Source organism: Triticum dicoccoides, chromosome 6A (genome assembly GCF_002162155.2).
Source record: "Triticum dicoccoides isolate Atlit2015 ecotype Zavitan chromosome 6A, WEW_v2.0, whole genome shotgun sequence".
In the NCBI taxonomy this organism is placed as follows: domain Eukaryota; kingdom Viridiplantae; phylum Streptophyta; class Magnoliopsida; order Poales; family Poaceae; genus Triticum; species Triticum dicoccoides.
The window spans coordinates 473,507,005-473,525,807 of record NC_041390.1 but is presented as its reverse complement, the minus strand read 5'-3'; the positions used below and the strand labels follow the sequence as shown (position 1 = coordinate 473,525,807).

At 42.6% G+C, this 18,803-nt stretch overlaps 1 protein-coding gene across 2 annotated transcripts; it reads right to left on the bottom strand.

Annotated features, from left to right (window-relative positions):
- Positions 1 to 933: 933 nt before the first annotated feature.
- Positions 934 to 8,666, bottom strand: LOC119317354 (protein INAPERTURATE POLLEN 1 homolog). Of its 2 annotated transcripts, none has more exons than XM_037591789.1 (3): positions 7,810 to 8,666; positions 1,501 to 1,578; positions 934 to 1,396 (listed from the first exon to the last, which is right to left on the bottom strand). In XM_037591789.1, exons 1-2 carry the CDS (start codon positions 8,477 to 8,479, stop codon positions 1,550 to 1,552), a joined length of 699 nt encoding a protein of 232 aa, XP_037447686.1. In that variant the 5' UTR covers positions 8,480 to 8,666; the 3' UTR covers positions 934 to 1,396; positions 1,501 to 1,549. The 2 variants fall into 2 exon arrangements, with proteins under 2 accessions (XP_037447686.1, XP_037447687.1); XM_037591790.1 differs by having other exon boundaries at positions 934 to 1,393.
- Between the last annotated feature and the right edge of the window lie 10,137 nt (positions 8,667 to 18,803).

Genomic DNA, 18,803 nt, shown 5'->3' with positions numbered 1-18,803 from the left:
GCCTGCTTCCGGTGAGCGCTGGAGGCGGAATGCCCCGTCGCCGTCGCCCTCGCCGTCGCCGTCGTGATTATGGCGAAAAGCGCACCGGCACCGGCACCGGCGGGGTACAGTGCAGGACGGGCCGGGGTGGGGGACACGAAAAGACTACATGCTTTCGCCTCGCCGTAGCTGTCTGCACGTTCTCGACCCCGACCGTGGCCGCACCAACTTGCTTGCGCTTCTTCCTCCAACTTGCATTATTAACTTGCAACAACGTTGATGTTACCGGTGAAACCTTGCGCGGAAGGAACGGCCCCGACATGTCCTTCGCCGGGAGTAGTGTTGCCGTGCCAGCGTTGGCCCTTGGACGGCGAGAAGAGCCGCCGCGCGCAATCGTAAGGGCCTAATTTCGTTTTCTTCTTCCTTTTTCGTTTGGAAGAAGAAACAGGGCCGAGGGGCAAAAACACAGCGGTTTGCCATGTTTGGTGGCGGGAACCGGGCCAACAAGATGAGATAAACAAATGACGGAGCAGAGGCCTCTGCAAATAAACTAGCATCTCAACAGCATAACCGACGGGTACGATCGATGTTGACATGCATAATACTCCCAGAGCATGTCCTCTCCTTCTCAACACCCACAGAAAAATGCGGCGCCGTTCTCCGTACCTCGAAGGTGAACCGAACCCAGATTTAAAGTAATAGCAATGCAATGCTGCCCCGAGGGCCAACCAAAACATACACAGTCGGTTGCTGAGATGATCATCATATACTCCCTCCGTTCCTAAATATTTGTCTTTCTAGAGATTTCAACAAGTGGCCACATACGAAACAAAATGAATGAACCTACACTCTAAAATATGTCTACATACATCTGTATGTTGTAACCATTCGAAATGGCTAGAAAGACAAATATTTGGGAACGGAGGGAGTATATTGTTTCTCAGAGGGACGATGCAAGCAAAAGATTTGGTTGATTGATACTCTGACAGTCTGACTGAAACGGACCTCACACATTTCTTCCTCCATAACTGCATCCGCAATAGAATACAGCAACGCTCAACGGCCGGTGGCTAGACTACTTCATGCCGATGTTAACACTAACCTTTTTTCTTTAGAGAGACGCTGTCAACACTATAAACAAAACGTGCAGCTACCACGAGTCGCCTTTTCCCTTTCAATGCCCCAACTAAAACAACAAAACGGTGTGGTATTACGTCGATTTTGAACAGGTGTTAGCACTGAGACGTCAGTGCTGGCGACGTGATGCGTTTTCGGAAATCGATCCAGTCCAGTCGGATCCATGCAGTTGGCCCCCTGGAAGTCAGTGCTGGTAACGTTTTCGAGTCGCCTGGACTGGACGTCCGCCACCTCCATCCACCGCCACCTCCATCCACCACACCTGATGCGCCGCTAGCTGCTGCCAAGAGGCAAGCCAAGAGGAAGAGGAGCATTACAAAATGTTGCATGTGCCAAGAAAGATGGGCACCCGATGTAGCAAAATGCGTGTGTGCTTGACCATACCTGATAAGGAAATCTCGGTTTGGTCTCCTCGCTACTGCATCGGCCGGTGCTACCGCGCCTCGTGTCTCCCAAAGATGCCTGCAATAGCAATACACGTATGCGGTCAGTCAATAGTCAATAGGATCCTGATGAACTGAATTCAGATCGATTCACGCAGCATTCCAGATGTGCTGATGCTGCAGTGTACATTAACCATCATCGATCGATGGGCATGGGTACCAAGAAAATTGTTCAACATCAATAGGACAGCAATGAGATCATCATATATATATATACTCATAAGTGCTTTTAAAAACTCGAAAGAGCACATGAAGTAAGGACTACTGATGATCTGGTTGGCCAACAGGAAAAACCTACAATTTCAAGTACATTTAGTAGTTCAGAAGCATGTGAAGCGTGCACCCCTCAGATCTATTAGGTGTTTCAGATAGCTATCAAGCTTAGATCATGGTTAAACAAGTGCAAGCCAGCCAGCCAGCAAACATTGTTGATCTTATCGTCTTAATTTTCCTAATCACTGTCATTAACAAACCCCACATGTCGCATAATGAAAACACAAAGATCTACAGAGGCCTCAGGAGGTTCGTCTTGTCACTATACAAACAAACAAACAAACAAGGCTACAGGTTGTAACTATACCAGCATCAGCCTGGGAGGTCAAGGCTTTTACTAGGGAAGGTTATGATTCCAAAATCCAAAGGCTTAGGCTGTACGACAAAATGGTCCAACTTGGCAGATGGGAAAAGGAACTTCAATTTGCACTTTTGCAGTTCAAAACATTATTATTTGATGTAAATCACATGCAGGAGACAGCTGGCCTGCATGGTCTTGAAAACTATATTATTATCATTTGATGCACTTCTGCAATGCGAGGCTACAAAAACTTCCAAGATCTTCAAAAGATTGTGGTAACTAATGAAACAACTTGGCACTTTCTTTCGCATAATTAATTGGGAATATGCAGGACAGTCAGTGCAAACAGTGCTCCAAGATACTCTGACACTACAGCTATGTTAGGCCAAACATGGAAGTCCGCACAAAACTGACCCAGTCAAATAATTACAATTACTTTAGAAGTTTCAAATTTGTTTACATTTTAATTGAGAAAATGTGATATTGAAGAAAACAAATACTCCCAGAAACACTGAAGAGGAAAACAATGGAATAGTCAATACATCAATGCAACTTCGTGTTTTTCTTGAGGCCAGAGAAGAAGAGATATGGACAGGATTTCTGCAAGATCTGTTAGTCATCTACAAGTGCAACTGCCAGACTGGAAACAACAAGATCCCTAGAGGGCATAACTCCTCCAAAGTCAAGAGGGTCATTCGAACATAGTGGATCTACTATGGTAACATTTGGATGTTCGAATGCAGTTCTGGAGACCATAACCTAACCCAACAGTCCTGTCCTCACATGGAGCAAACTGTAAAGATACTGTTCTATAGGACCACACAAAATGTATTTACTTAGTATAAGACTGTATGGTTGTAGGTCGACCTATTGATGCACTGGACTGGACCACCAGAATACATACTATTTTGAGTTTCTATATACAAGGCTAGGACTTCCTGTTGCTTTGGACCACCTAGCTTAGGTTTTTGTTCTGACTAATGTGAACCCAGTTCTGCAGGCTGCACCTGGTCCAGTTTCTTGGGAAATAATTATCAATGCTGTATTGCGAATACTTTATGCCCAGCAGCAAGAATACAAACTTAAAAAGTTCAAGGGACACATACAAGTACAATAATATTGGCCAAGAAGGCTTGGAAGAATCTATGCATCTAAAATACTACTCCCTCTATATCAAAATGTAGGACGTTTTTTGACACTCTCATAGTGTCAAAAACGTCTTATATTTTAATACAGAGGGAGTACATCTTATAAGTATCACCAAGTGCTGATTTTACAAACATAAGCTTAGTATTCGGTACAGACCTGGCGAAAACTAAACTAAACGCTGAATAGCATCCAGTGGTTGGCCTTTCTGATTGATACCAAAGATAATATTTCCAGGGAAGATGATTGCCCATGAACCTATTCCTAGAACATAGCAAAGTTATTGCTGGCTACAGTTTTTGCTCAGCTCAATGAGACATTTCTTTCAGTGGCTGTAAAGTTACTGGTGCTATGCATTGAAGTGATGAATGCACTTACAATTTCACTTTGTTTATGAGTACCAATAGGTCTTTTAATATATTCTTGCTAGAACTAGCAAGTAACACTGGCACCATATGTCTGATTTGACTAGTGATGCGATCTCTTAACGACCGAGGATAACTTTTTGAACTGGAGCCCAGGGGCCTCAATCTATTAATTAAGCAGAAGAGAATTGCCCATTTAATTAGTGGAGAACCGGGTGAAAACTACACGAATGACGCGAACTTACCTTAACACCAAAGGATAGCCTAAACTTTGTTCACAAACCAGCACAGAAGTTTCCTTATCATTGATTAACGAGCCCATATGTGCATAATGAAACATAAAAATGTGCGCAGGGTTCGGGAGTTTCCTCTGGTCACTATGCAGACAAGCACAAAAGGCGGCAACAGCTTCCCATTATACCATCATCAGTCTGAGAGGTCAAGGCTTTGGTAGGGCAGCTTACGACAAAATGGTACAACTTGGCAGATGAGAAAAGGAACTTCAATTTGCACTTTTGCAGTTCATCCCTCCTTGCCCACCGCCAACATGACTAAAGATATTATTATTTGATGCACTTCTGCATGCGAGATCACAAAAGCTTCCAAGAACTATATTTGCAGTAACTAATTTCTCAACTTGGTATTTTCTTTTTCAAAATAAATGGGAAACATGCAGAACTGTCAGGGCAACATGGCAGCAAGATATCATAAGGACTTGAGAAGATTACTTTATGTGGATGTCTATGTTAGACCAAAAGACGTAAAAGATGGAAGACTGCGGAACACTAACCAGGCAAAGCAATTACTTTAGAAGATTCAAAGTATATAATTATCCTAAAAACAAGTTTATAAGATTTATAGAGTACATACTAATTAGGAAAAGGTGATATTAAGGGAAATAAATTTATGTGAATGTCTCATGGATGATGAAAAGGTTGTGTGATGAATGAAAAGGAAGACATAGGGCTAGTATACATTCATCTGAACTAAACAAGGGAGGATCATTTTTTGTCAGGCTATAGCAAGGGAAAACAACGTGCACTCATTGTTCTATCAATAAATCTTCACCTTTTTCTCGAGGTTAAAGCAGAAGAGAATAATATGGACATGACTTCTGAGAGATCTGTTATAGTAGTCTAGAAGTACAACTGCCAAACAGGAAACAAGAAGAAACCTGAGGGCATCATTGCTCAAGAGTCAAGAGAGCCATGCAAACATAGTGGATCTGCTATGCAAACATTTGGATCTAGGGAGCATTTTTGGAGAGCATTATGCAACCCAACAGTGCTATATCCTCACATGGAAACACTGTAAAGGTACTGTTCTTTAGACCACAAAAATAAATATCATCCTGAGTTTCTTTATGTACATAGCCAGGACTTCCTGTTGCTTTGGAACTAGCTCAGATTTTTGTTCTGATTGGTGTGTCCGAGCAAAGTTCTACACGCTGTACCTGGTCTAGTTTCTTCGGAAATAGTTATCCAAGCTAATGAAGTAATTTTGTACTCCTGTAACTTAATGTAAGACGTTTTTGCAGTTCAAGAATTGCAAAAGCGTCTTACATTAAGTTCCAGAGGTAGTACCAAACAGCAAGAGTACAAACATAAGAAGTTCAAACAAGAATAGAAGTATAATATTGGTCAAGGAGACTTTGAAGAATCTACGCATGTAAAATACATCCAGTAACTATCCCCAACAGTTGAATTTATACAAGCATAAGTTTAGTCTTTGGTGCATATCTAAAGAAACAATGCAAACTGCTGAATCGTATCCAGTGGTTAACTGCCTTCCAGCTGATATAAAAGATACAATTTCCAAGGGAAGGTGATTGATGTGGATATATTCCCACAGCATAGCAAAATTATGACTGATTACAGTTTGTGCTGGATCAGACATTTCGTTATGTGGTTGGAAAGTAACTGGTGCTATGCATTCAAGTGAGAAGTGCACTTACAACTATATTTTGTATGCGTACCTAATAACCATTGATATTATCAAATAGGTTTCCAAGTATTCTCTTGCCTTCTTGGCGACCTAGCAATTAAGTGGCTTCGGGTTCACGTTCATCTAGTCTCCAATCTCTTATCGACCTAGACAACCTTGACCTTAACAACAAAGGGGCCAAACCCTTGTTACCGTCAAATTTACAAGTACACCGCCCATCATAATCTGATGTAAACCTATGGAGGTTTGGACTTGAAGAATGCCAAAAGATTTGTTTATCAAGAAAAACATAGCAAATGATTTGTAAAAAATCAGTGCAGTAAAATCTTATGTACCAAATAAAACTAGCAAAAGTTGAAGAAATACTAAAATCTTAATGGCACCCTTTAACCGTTTTTGGCAGAACAGCGTGACAACTGACAATAGTTAAGGACATCATGTAGTTCAGCCGATCTTCACAAGATTCTAGTAAAGCTATTCTTTACAGGACGTTCCTTTTCTCTCCAAAGCTTTGAATGCAATATAAACTGTAGTTACAAAGTTAGACTAGGCTGAGTCATATTTGATATAGTACACGGGAGCATTCAAATTAAGTCATTAAACCAACCAATTCACCAAGTGCTGATTCTGACTGGCAATATTAGCAAATGGTCAAGATTACCTGAGAATCAGATTGTTTTTCTTTACCTTCCCTTCGTCCAAGTAATAATCAATCCAGTTAGGGTCTCGGCCATTAGAGGCATAAATATTTGTTCAAGCCCAACACCACGCTAAATACATTGAAACAATGAAGTTCAGACCAGTCACATGCCTTTAGATGCAAATTTATTGAGTTGGGGCAATGGCGCAATGCCCTTACACAATTTCGTCCAATAATTGGTGCATGATTGTTTCCTGACTTCATTACTCGCAGGAACAACATTCAAAGATTTATGACCGTTGCAGATTAAACTTAGTGGCACTGCTGCCTAAAACATAACGAGTTGCCATCTTCCTACAGTGTTCGTCTAGCATAATTTAAGTATATAACCAGGTAAAAAAAAGCACAGAGGCTAGCATAATGCAAGTGAACCTTAGGAGTCATTGAGTAAACAATACTGTCAGAGATTTACATTTGCTAACCAATTACTGACTAAACATTGGAAAAGAAACTAAACAGTGTGTGTCACACCTCATTTTCAGACACCAAGATGCTAGTTATGACTCGTGAGGGCAGAGAAAATCTCAGGTAAAAAATTCACAGGAAAGCAATCTGATGTAAAAGTCTGTTAATTTTCAGCAAACTATTTGATGGGCAAATTACTATCGGTTTTGCAAAAACCAACTATTTTATCACCAAAAAGATAGACACAAGCAATATACACGGTAACAATGATACATGTGCACACAATGTGAACAACACAATAATACCGGCATTGTTATGTAACAACAAATATTTTTTAGAGGATAAAGAGCAGGACATGCAATTTTTGCCAACTTTTCTAATCTGAAAAGAACTAAATGACAAACAATATTCAGCTAAACATCAAAAGAAGATGAAACAAACAGCATAGATTATCTCTTCAATGTTCATGAAAATATAATTCCCCTGCTGCTAACATTTCATCAATCCTATTCAATCCATCCATAACTTCAAGAGATAGTTTGCAAGAGGATTAAGACTCCTAATGCAATACACTAAACAACTTCAGTCACAACATTGTTTTTAAGGCGGTAAGGCGACCTAAGGCGAGCACCACCCGCTCTAGCGCCTAGGCGACGCCTAAGCGCCTAAGGCAGACGCCTAAGCACCTAAGGCGGGCATATTTGTAAGGCGCTGCCCGGGCGCCTTATCGCCTAAGCGTCCAAGGCAGGACGCCTTAAAAACAACTCACAAGACATTCCAGACTTTTCCTCGCACATCTTAGCAAATACTCCAAGGTCCAACATTTCTGTTACAGAGAAGAAGAATCACAGCCAAACATACAGAAGAACGCCATTTTTTTTCTTGGCATTAACCCTTCGTACATACTCCCTCCGTAAACTAAAGCGTTTAGATTACTATTTTAGTGATCTAAACACTCTTATATTAGTTTACAGAGGGAGTACTATTAACGTTGTCTCAATTTTTTTACATGAAGCTTCATTAGTATCAATTCCTCCCAGAAACCAAGATTTGCACAACCCAAAGAACTCAAGAAACAGAATATAAACTAGCGAGCCAAGAAGAGGGGCTAACTACCAGGCGAGGGGCGACAATGGTCGAAGCGGCGGAGCACCTCCGGGTCGTGCATGGAGAGCACGAAGCGCGACAGAGCTTCGAGGAAGAGCGCCGCCTGGTGCCCACCGGCGGCAGCAACGAGATCCGAAAGAACGCCCCGACGGAGCCGATTAGCCTCGAGGGCGACGGCCTTGAGCTCCTCCAAGAACGCCTCCAGGTCGGCCCCGCCAGCCACCTCCGCGGAGGTGAAGACCTCCTGGGCGTGGCGGAGGCGGTCGGAGAGGACGGGGACGGCGGTGCGGATTCGGCGGTCGACGCGGTCGGCGGAGGCGAGGAGCCGCGGCGAAGGCGACAGCGATCGGAGAAGGGAGGTGAGGAGGGAGGGGTGGAAGTCGCCGAGCCAGAGGAAGGGGAGCTCCAGGGGCGACCGCCAATCTCCGGCGCAGATGACCTGGGCGGGGTCCTGGCGGGCGGCCGAGTCGAGGGCGGACCAGTGCGCCTCGAAGTGGGCCTCGACGGCGGCGGCTGCCGATGATAATGGGTCGTTCCAGGCGCCGGGGGAGGAGGAGAGCGCGCGGCGGAGCAACGGGAGGAGCGGCGAGCGGAGGGTGGCGAGCCAGGCCGCGAAGAAGTCCCGCATCGGCCGCCTGGCGCCCGGAGCCCCTCGGCCGGGCGGAGGAGGCCTCGGCATGCTTCTGAACGCGGAAGCGGGCGCGGCTGCGCTGGCTCCACGGGAGGCGGCGGGGGCGGGCGATTGGTCGGGTGAGTCCGGTGGGGTTTAGCCGTTTGGGAGTTTCCGTAACGGCCGTCGTCCGTCGCCGCCGCTGGGAGGGAAGGAGGAAAGGACGGAGGTGGGCTGCCAGGCTGCCACTGCAGGGTTCTCCGTCCTGGAAGGAAGTTTTGGCCCGGTCCAGTGCTTCGCGGCGCGTGTGTTTCTCGTCAGACTGAGGGAATTCATCTGCTCAAAACCTATCCCTCAAAGAAAAAAAGAATCTGCTCAAAACCTAACGCTAAAAAAACAATCTGCTCAAAACCTCAAACCCTTTGTCGAGAAAAGCTTTGCTCAAATTACCCATGTGGCCTATCGAGTATACTAGAGAACACATTTGCAAGACACGGACTAAACACATAAGATTTCGACTCGCTTCAGTGCTTGTAGTCGTGCTAGGTTGTATACGAAATGGATGTTTTTTTTTAACTTTTGGTGTTTTTTGTACTAATTTGACAGTTGATGAATAGATCAAAAGTTTCATAGTAAAAAAATGGAATGAGGAAGAAAAATTTGTCCTGCATGCAACACTTAAAAGAACATGGTCAAAGGAAGCAACGCCAATCATTGCTCTTGTAAGTCTACCGAGGCACGAAATGGTGAGGCTGTTGTTTCAACCAAGAGTTGTTCAACACAAATTCCTAAGGCACCATCTTGTGGGCTGCAGTTTTTTCTTATCGCATAACATTCTTTAAGAATTACAAAAGCCAAAGTCCTTATGTGTTGCTTTTTTTTTTGCTCTTCACTTTGTTAGAGAGGAGCCAATCCTTTTGCAGGTGGTCACTTTGGTCTACAAGCAGCAAGCATCGGCCATGCTTTAAAACACTTTGTTTTGTTGTACATACGAAACATGCAACCAATGTGTTGTATTCACTTATATCTACACATATTGCTGATAGTGTGTACCAATGGTATGTTCTTAGTTGCTCAATCCAACAAGAGAATATATGTATGTCTAGCACACTCTATTTATTTTCATTGCTAGGAGTAGTTTTATTGAAACATGGTCTACATGTAGCATGGAATCTATAAAACCCACTTCCAGATAGTTTTGGTGGTGAAAACAGGAAACCTTGCATGTAAAAGAGTTAATTGTGTATTTCACAAAAAAAGTTAACCATGTGTGTGCAACATCATTAAAAAGATATGCCCGCATATTAACAAACATGGTGCAGAAAACATTGTAAGATCCCACATTTGCTTGCAACACTTTATTGGAAAAAGATTGACAAAGCTTTCTGTAAGTGCATCTAGTGCCCCTTAGTGATTTTGGTGTATTGAAGACTTATAGGTTAAGGGACTAATGTGTTTTTGAGTGTACATAGGTCTATAAGTCTATGAGGAGTTTGATATTTACAGAGAAAATCGACCCCTTAAAATGAAGTTCTTCGACTAAAGACTTTGGATTTCTGAAGACTTTGAAAGTGAAGAAATTGGTGCAATCCTGAAGAATTGGTATTCATTCGAGGAACATGAAGCGTGAAGACTTTTGTTTTCGTAGTTTCATTTTCTCTTTCTTGAGTCATAGGAAACACCGTACTGTTAAAGGGGGTCAAGGAAATACTAAGGAAAAAAATCCATGTGATTCTCAACTCAAAATCCTACACCTACCAATCCCTTCGAGTGAAGCCATTGGAAATCTCATATAGTTCAGTCATATTCTTCAGTGACAAAGACGAAGTTCTTCTGGTCTCTGAGGAATTTGTTCTGACTGAGGAGTTAGGAATTCGCCAGTGCGGATTGCCTACACAGTGAGAAACATGATAGCCCTGAGGATTTTGCTACTCAAAATTCCGATCGTTGCTGTGCTATGCGCCAGCTGTCCCAAAATATCTACCCACCTAACGGTCATATCATTGAAGGGCATTTATGTCTTATCATGTCGGGCTGTTCCCTAGGCTATAAATAGCCGCCCCCTACAACCACTACCTGGTTGGCTGCTCCGAGAGAAACTGACACTTGTCATTTGAGAGCATCCCATCCTCCGAGGACTTTGAGCGAAAATCATCAAGTGAGGAAAACTCAAACCCAAACACTTACAAACCCAAAGTGATTGAGCATCACTGAAGAGATTGATCCTGCATGGATCCGACGCTTGTTACCTTTGAAGACTGTGCTTCTTCCAGACGGTTAGGCGTCAAGGTCTAGAGCATCCAAGAGGAATTATGGATCACCGAGTGACCAAGTTTGTGAAGGTTCGGAAGTCACCTGAAGACTTACCACGAGTGATTGGGCGAGGTCTGTGTGACCTTAGCTCAAGGAGAATACGGTGAGGACTGTGTGTCCTCAAGTTTAAATACCTAGCCGCTCCAACCAGATGTACAACTGAGACAGCAGTTGGAACTGGTCTACCAAATCATTATCTTCACCAAGCTCACTGGTTCTATTTCCTCAACTCCTTCATTTCCTCATAACGGTGTTGAGTGTTTGTTTGTATCTGTGTTTGAAGACTCTGACTGAAGACTTTCTCAATTTATTCAGTTCAATTTCTTCAGTCTGTTTGTCTTCATCCTGTGTTATCCTGTGCTTACGCTTTATATACTCTGTGCTTGTCTTCATTTCATCATGAAGACTATGTTTGTGTTCTATTATGTTTACTTTTGAGTACTTATTCCGCTGCTAGTAGTTCTTCGCTAAGGAATTTCCTCACCTGTAAATTCCTCAGTGAAGAATTCATAAAAATTGCCTATTCACCCCCCCTCTAGTCGATATAACGCACTTTCAATTGGTATTAGAGCAAGGTACTCCCTTGTTCTGTGTGATTTTGGTTTAACCGCCTGGAGTTTTAGTTATGTCGATCGCAGGTATGATCAAGGTCTCTGCTGGGTGTCCTACCTTCGATGGGACAGACTACCCCTACTGAAAAAATAAGATGCGAATGCATCTTGAGGCAATTGACAACGATCTTTGGTATGTTGTGGACAATGGTGTTCCCTCAGTCACACCTTCTCTTAATGCCGCTGATGTGAAGAGATTTAAGCAACTCGACTCTCAAGCGAAGAATATCATATGTGGTCATCTGAGCAAAGGACAATATTGAAGAGTGAGTGCTTTGGAAACTGCTAAGCTTATCTGGGATAGGCTGTCCAAAGTCAATGAAGGAGTCTCAACACAGCGTGACTCTCGAGTTGATGTTCTTCGCAATCTCTTCAACCGCTTCAAAAGACTGACAATGAAAATGTTCAGCAGACCTTCGATCGCCTAACTGACATCTTAAATGAGCTTCAAGCACTTGGTGCCACTGATATCACCGACCATGAGGTGGTGAAGAAATTGCTGAGATCGCTTGATTCCTCATTTGATACTCTGGCATTGATGATACAAGAACATGCTGATTACAAGTCACTTGATCCCGCTGATATCCTCGAGAGGCTAAATACTCATGAGTTCCAGCTTGCTGAAAAGAGAGATCTCTATGGTTCGAGCTATGGCAGATCACGTGCCCTGAATGCCAAGGCAGTGTCTGAATCTGAAGATGAAGATTCTGGTAGCAGCCTTGGTGATCCTGAAGATCTGAGCCATGAACTAGCACTGCTCGTGAAGAAATTCCAGAAGTTCTCAAGGCGTGGTCGCTTTGGAAAATCCTCAAGGAGCAATGATTCCTCATCCAGTGACTACAAGAAGAGGCTTTGTCACAAATGCAAGAAACCTGGACACTATATTCAAGATTGTCCTCGGTGGGAAAAGGAATCAAAGAAGAAGAAATACAAGGATTACAGTTCTGATGATGCGAAGAAAAAGAAGAAGTCCTCAAAATCATCATCATCAAAATCCTCAAGGTCTTCATCTTACAAGGAGAGCAGCTCCAAGAAGGCTCGGGCATTCATTGGCAAGGAAATGGACTCTGAGGCTGACTCTGAGGAACATGAGGAAGAGGAGGCATCTGAGGAGTCTGAGTCTGGTGTGGCGAGCCTGGCTCTCGCTACTGCTTTCGTCAGCAAATCCATCTTCAACTCTGAAGAAAATGGCTTCACCAACAAGGCTGATGGAAATAATGATGACTACGCTCCCACATATTGTTTCATGGCAAAAGGTGCCAAGGTACTCAAATACCCCTCCTTGGAATCAAGTGAGAATGAATCTGATGAAAACCTCAAACCCAGCTACTCCAAACTTGCTAAGATTGCTGTAAAACAACAAAAGGCTTTTGAACAGGTTCAAAACATGCTAGAAAAAAGTGATGATATGTTGGGTGAAGAAATGGATCGCACTAAAACCTTGACTAAAAATCTTCAGAGACTTCAGTCTAGGTTTGACAACCTTCAAGGTCATCATAACACTCTCTTATTTGATCATGAGAAGCTTTCATATGAATTTCTTCAAAGAAAGCAAGATCTTGAAAAGCTAAATGTGTGTTATGAAGATCTTCAGAATGAGCGTGATTCATTACTTGCTCAACAAATCAGCGTTTCTCAGGAAGAATTTGTTCCTCCATGCTTGAAGTGCATTGAATGTGAAACTGCTAATTCTTCACCAGACTGTTTAAATGCTGCTAATGTTTCAAATTCTTCACATGCCTCTGCTATCACTAATTCCTCATATGAGGACACTGTTAGTATCACTAACGATGCAGGGCTGAAGGAATTGTACATGATAGGCATGTACAAAAGCCTCAAAGGGCATCAGACTCTTTGTGATGTGCTTAAAAAGCAGATCCTCAACAGGAACCCTAGGAAAGAGGGTATTGCCTTTGAGAGGAAACTCAATGCTGATGGTACATATTGGAAGCCTGAGCAGTACCCCAAAACCTCATGGGTTGCTGCAAAGGGACCTCCAGTTGATCCATCTAACTTATCTGGCTTTGCATGTGAATATCCTCGTTCTGATGATGAGTCATTTGACTCCAACTATAAACTGTTCAAAAATCAAAATGGTGAAATATTTACTAGATATGTTGGCACTAACTGCAGGAACCGTCCTCCTATGAAGAAAATCTGGGTTCCCAAAAGGTGCCTTGAAAGTCTTCAGGTGAATGTCCTCAGTACACCACCTGTGAAGAAAAGGAACCTAGATCAAATTCTTCATATGGACCAAATTCCTCAAAAGGATCAAAGTCCTCATATGAATATCATCATGCTAACAACTCTGTTTCGCACGGAAGAGATAAGGGCTATGAATATGAGCATTATTCTTCTAATCATTATGTTCATAATTTCTCGAAGAATTTCTCTGCTTATTCATATGCTTATCCTAACCCCTCTTATGTGAAATGAAATGGACTGGCTTCTATGCCACCTTTCTCGTATGGAGCTCGCAGAGTGATGAACTCTTTGCCACCCCTTCAGATGTGGGTGGTGAAGAAAAAGAACTAATCTCTTCTGTAGGGTCAGGTCTCCAGACGTACGTAATTATTGAAGAATTTGCTAGAGACCTGAATGTGCCTGAAAGGGTGCGGGCTAATCATAAAGAAATGACCTTTCATTTCTCACGTCCTCATACTGCTTTATATGTTCTGTTACTTGATGAAATTGATTTGATGAATTGATGTCATATTCTTCACTGATGAAGTATATGAGTTCGTAAGTTGCACTAATTCATCTGCAGGATGATCAACCCAAAGCCACTGAGTGGGTCCTCGATAGTGGATGTACAAATCACATGACTGGTGACAAGAATCTATTGATGGATGCTCCTTTATCACCATCGCATCTGAAGCATATCATCTTCGCTGACAAAGGCAAAAGTCAGGTATTGGGTCTAGGTAAGGTTGCAATCTCAAAGGATCGACACATGGACAAAGTCATGCTTGTCGAGTCCTTAGGATACAACCTCATGTCTGTCTCAATGCTTTGCGATCTTGATATGGTAGTTGTCTTTGGCAAGTATCGTTGTGTTGTGATCATGGAAGCTGACAATTCCAAAGTCTTCGAAGGCTTTAGGAGAGGAGACTTGTATATTGTTGATTTTTCTACAGGACCACAACCAGCCGTGTGTCTACTTGCAAAAGCTTCAGAAGACTGGCTCTGGCATCGACGACTTGGTCATGCAGGCATGAGGAATTTGCACATGCTTGCGAAGAATAAGCATGTCATTAGCATCGAGAATGTAAAATTCCTCAAGGATCACTTATGTGGAGCCTGTGAAGCTAGGAAGATGACAAAGGCTAAGCATCCAGCGAAGACTATCATGACCACCACTCATCCATTTGAATTGCTTCACATGGATCTCTTCGGTCCTAACCATTATTTTGCAGTCTCAAATGATGCATCTCAATATGGCTTTGTTATTGTTGATGATTAATCTCGATACACTTGGGTACACATTGTTACTTACAAACATGAAGTGCAGGAAGTCTTCAAACGATTTTCCTCGAGGGCTTCAACCAACTTTGGTGTGAAGATCAAGCACATCAGAAGTGACAATGGAACTGAGTCCAAGAATTCTGGTATTGATGACTACCTCGATGAACTTGGTATTACTCATGAGTTATCTTCTCCTTATACTCCTCAGCAGAATGACGTCGTGGAGCGCAAGAACATGACTCTTGCTGAGATGGCTCGCACTATGCTTGATGAATACAAAATGCCTTGTCGTTTCTGGATTGAGGCAATTGATATTGCGTGCCACATCATCAATAGAGTATATCTTCACAAATTCTTAAAGAAGACTGCCTATGAACTCCTCACAGATAAGAAACCCAATGTAACTTATTTCAAAGTCTTTGGTGCTAAATGTTGGATTAGGGATTCTCATCACAACTCAAAATTTGCACCAAAAGCACATGAAGGTTTTATGCTTGGTTATGGAAAGGACTCACACACCTACAGAGTTTTTAACAACGTTCTTCACAAGGTTGTTGAAACTATAGATGTGTTGTTCGATGAAACTAATGGCTCGCAAAAAGAACACCTACCTTCTGTGATAGATGAAGCAACACCTGAGGAAACTATCAAGTTCAAGCCTACTGAGGATGTCATTCCTACTGAAGAATCTGCTGAAGAATTCATTCCAGAACATGAAGAATGTTGAGCTAATGCACCTGAAGAAAATACTGAAGAAAATAGTGCTGAAGAAAATGCTGATCAAATTCCTCAACGACAACCAACTCATCCTCGCGTTGCAAAAGAAGTGCAAGTTGAAAAGATCATCAATGACATTAAAGCGTCAGGTCCTCTCACACGCTCAAAAGCTTCTCATTTATCTAAATTTTGTGGGCACTATGCTTTTGTCTCTATCACAAAGCCCACTAAGGTAGATGAAACATTTCTGGAGCCTGAGTGGATTCAGGCCATGCAAGAAGAATTACATCAGTTCAAGCTCAACAACGTCTGGGAACTGGTCAAATGTCCAGATCCTCGCAAGCACAATATCATTGGCAAAAAATGGATTTATCGCAACAAGCAAGACGAAAATGGCCTTGTGGTAAGGAATAAGGCACGACTTGTAGCTCAAGGCTACACATAGGTTGAAGGAATTGATTTCGATGAAACTTTTGCACCTGTTGCTAGACTTGAGGCTATTCGCATATTACTTGCTTATGCTAACCATCATGATATAACTCTATATCAAATGGATGTGAAAAGTGCATTCCTCAATGGTAAGCTTGAGGAAGAAGTATATGTTGCTCAACCCCCAGGTTTTGAAGATCCAAAGCATCCTGACAAAGTCTTCAAACTCAATAAGGCCCTCTATGGCCTCAAGCAGGCCCCACGGGCGTGGTATGATACTTTGAAGGAATTTCTTATGAAGAAAGGCTTCAAACCCGGTTCACTCGCCCTACTCTTTTCACTAAATCTTATGATGGTGAATTGTTTGTGTGCCAAATATATGTTGATGATATTATCTTTGGTTGTACTGACCAATGTTATACTGATGAATTTGGTTATATGACGAGGGAGGAATATGAAATGTCTATGATGGGAGAATTGAAATTCTTCTTAGGTCTTCAAATTCGTCAACAATGCAATGTCACATTCATATCTCAGGAGAAATACCTCAAGGATGTACTGAGGAAATTCGGCATGCAAGATTGCAAAGGTGTCAAAATTCCTATGCCCACAAATGGCCATCTATGCACTGATGAAAATGGTATTGACTTCGACCAAAAGGTATACTGCTCCATGGTTGGTTCTTTATTGTACTTATGTGCATCTAGGCCAGATATTATGCTTAGTGTTTGCATGTGTGCCCGATTTCAAGCTACACCGAAGGAATCACACCATAAGGCTGTGAAGAATATTCTTCGATATCTAGCTCACACACCAACACTTGGATTATGGTACCCCAAGGGCTCGGCTTTTGATCTCATTGGATATTCTGACTCTGACTATGCTGGTGATCGTGTGGACCGCAAGTCAACATCTGGTACATGTCATTTCCTCGGACGATCTTTGGTCTGTTGGTCCTCGAAGAAACAGAACTACGTATCACTATCTACTGCTGAAGCTAAGTACATTCCGCTGGTTCTTGCTATGCTCAATTTCTATGGATGAAGCAAACTCTCAAGGACTACGACGTCAACATGAAGAATGTGCCTCTCTTCTGTGACAATGAGAGTGCCATCAAGATTACTCACAACCCAGTTCAGCACTCGAAGACAAAGCACGTTCAGATTCGTCATCATTTTTCTTCGTGATCATATGTTGAAGGGCGACATTTCTATTGAGCATGTGAAGACTGAAGAACAGCTAGCCGATATCTTCACAAAGCCCTTGGATGAGAAGAGATTTAGCAAGTTGCGGTGTGAGCTAAATATCTTAGAATCTTCGAATGTTCTTTGAAAAGGACACTCATCCTAACGCTTATGCAAAATTGATGACTTAGATGTGCAACACATGAAGAAACGTTTTTCTTCAATCAATGAAGAATAACACTCTAAGTGTGAAGAAATTAATGAAGAATTTGATTCTCAGAACCCTACGACAATTGTACGCGGTGTCTGAAATCATCATTCTTATACGGTGAGTCACGCCACCACCAAAAGTTGAAATTCCTCAATTGTTCAGATTCTTCAACTTTGCAATGTCTTCTCTATTTCCGTCGTTTTTCTTCATTGGCTATATATATATGAGTTTATGTCCTCTACATCATTCACTTATGGATATTTCTTCAAGTTGGTTTTTCTGCTAAGTGAATGTGATCGGACCCTTCCCCCTCTATGCTATACTTAACCCAATCTGTTCACAAATTCTTCATGTGCGTTCTATTTGAAACTCGTTTAAAATCTTCGCTGTGTCCTTGTCAGCTGAAGAAATTGCGAGCAGAACTTTAAAACCTATCTTATCTAAATTTTCGGCTTTGCCGCTCAAACCGTTCTGCATCCCACGATATAATTATCCATTCACCCATGATCGCACTCGATCTCCACTTCTCAGTACGTGGGTGACACATGTCAAGCGAATGAGAAGGGTCAGGGGAAACTTCGTCCAAATTCTTCGGGCGAACAGTTTTTCACCGTGGCTATAAATACCCCCTTCCCCTTCCTCACTTCCTTTACTCCGCTCGACCTTTCTCCAGCTCGAACTTCTCAAGCCCTAGCACCGCTGCTACATCATCGTCGCCGGTGAGGAAAAGCTTCACTGCCTCGACCTCATCACCGTCGTACTCGCGCCGGCCGCGGAAATCTTCACTCCGCCACCGCCATAGCTGTCTTCCTTCGTCAAGTTAGGGCGTGGAAGATCTGCACTGACGAACTTCACATCTCCACATACCAGTTCGTCGTGTTCTTCGTCCAGGGTAATTAAAAGTTACTTTTACTGCCCTCTTTGATTCAAATGATTTCTACAAAATCCTCAAAGGTGTTTTTCTTCATATCTTCACACACTAAAACACCTCACATGCCATCTGTTCTTGATTCGTTTCTCTAAGCTATGTTTTTTTCAAGATTCCTCAAATGTGTGGATTTTCGATCTACACATCTCTGGAACCTAAGACAAAGAACGCTTAATGAAATTCTTCAAGACTCTTCTGGTCAAATTCCTCAAACTTGTTCTTTATAAAAAACCTTCTGAGAACGCATATGACCTCTCCAAATTCCCCGCAACTATACTCTGTTCACAGGTACTTATGTCAGCTGCTGAATCACTAGGTTCTCATCAACTTAACTCATTTGCAGTGTTCCTCGAAGAAACGTTGCATACCTCTTCAAAGAATTCAAGTGTTCAAATTCCTCAACTGAAGAAAATGGCTGATGGTAAGAAGCCACAGAAAGGAGAAAAAAGGCCTGAGGTCAATACTGCTTTTGAAATCCCTGAGGATATCTATGCTGGGTACTGCACACCCCCTGAGGAAGATAAAAATCAGCGCA

Bases quoted from the DNA above. Each gene is read 5' to 3' on its own strand.
- LOC119317354 (XM_037591789.1), bottom strand. From the start codon at position 8,479: ATGCCGAGGCCTCCTCCGCCCGGCCGAGGGGCTCCGGGCGCCAGGCGG. The intron at 1,579-7,809 runs GTAGTTAGCCCC...TTGCTATTGCAG, and splicing joins CCATTGTCGCCCCTCGCCTG to GCATCTTTGGGAGACACGAG.